Source organism: Phalaenopsis equestris, unplaced genomic scaffold, assembly GCF_001263595.1.
Source record: "Phalaenopsis equestris unplaced genomic scaffold, ASM126359v1 Scaffold180125, whole genome shotgun sequence".
Taxonomy (NCBI): Eukaryota; Viridiplantae; Streptophyta; class Magnoliopsida; order Asparagales; family Orchidaceae; genus Phalaenopsis; species Phalaenopsis equestris.
In genome coordinates this window covers 1-489 of record NW_018200074.1, presented here as the reverse complement: position 1 = coordinate 489, position 489 = coordinate 1, and the positions used below count along the sequence as shown (strand labels likewise).

The 489-nt window shown below is 40.5% G+C and overlaps 1 protein-coding gene across 1 annotated transcript; it reads left to right on the top strand.

Annotated features, from left to right (window-relative positions):
* Positions 1-128: 128 nt before the first annotated feature.
* On the top strand, positions 129-460 carry LOC110034262 (FAD-linked sulfhydryl oxidase ERV1-like; the record flags this gene model as incomplete). Its single annotated transcript, XM_020738543.1, is given in 1 exon segment — positions 129-460. A coding segment is annotated over 1 exon segment (177 nt), but the record flags the coding sequence as incomplete, so codon positions are not given.
* Between the last annotated feature and the right edge of the window lie 29 nt (positions 461-489).

Sequence of the window (489 nt, the reverse complement as noted above, 5' to 3'; positions counted from 1 at the left end):
TAAAAAAAAATCACATTTTAAATTTTTATGTATATATTTCCATAAAATTCATATTGCATATAAATAAACATAAAAATCTAAAGTATTAAATATGTAACTATATAAACATGAAGCAATTACATTGTCAGCACTCTAATCATTCATCTCCTTCCTCTACAATTACCTCCCGAACACTTTCACTTCGTGACAGTGATAGAATACTTCACGCTTTCCGAATCCGCAAAGAAACTTCGCTTTCTTGCCCTCTGAATCTCTTACCAATTCTCAACCTGAGTCTGTGGTGATGTCGGAGAATCCCTTCGAAGCCATACGCAAGGCCTGCGACTCAATTGGCCACTGCTTCCAAACCCATCTCGCCAAAGTCGCTTCCGTCGCCGGTAGCTCTAAAGCTTCGATGTTTTCCTTCCTCACCGAATTAAAACCAGGAGCTGTCAATGACGCTGCTCTGCTTCCTTCTACGGTGGTCGCACAGCTCTCCCACCTCAATTT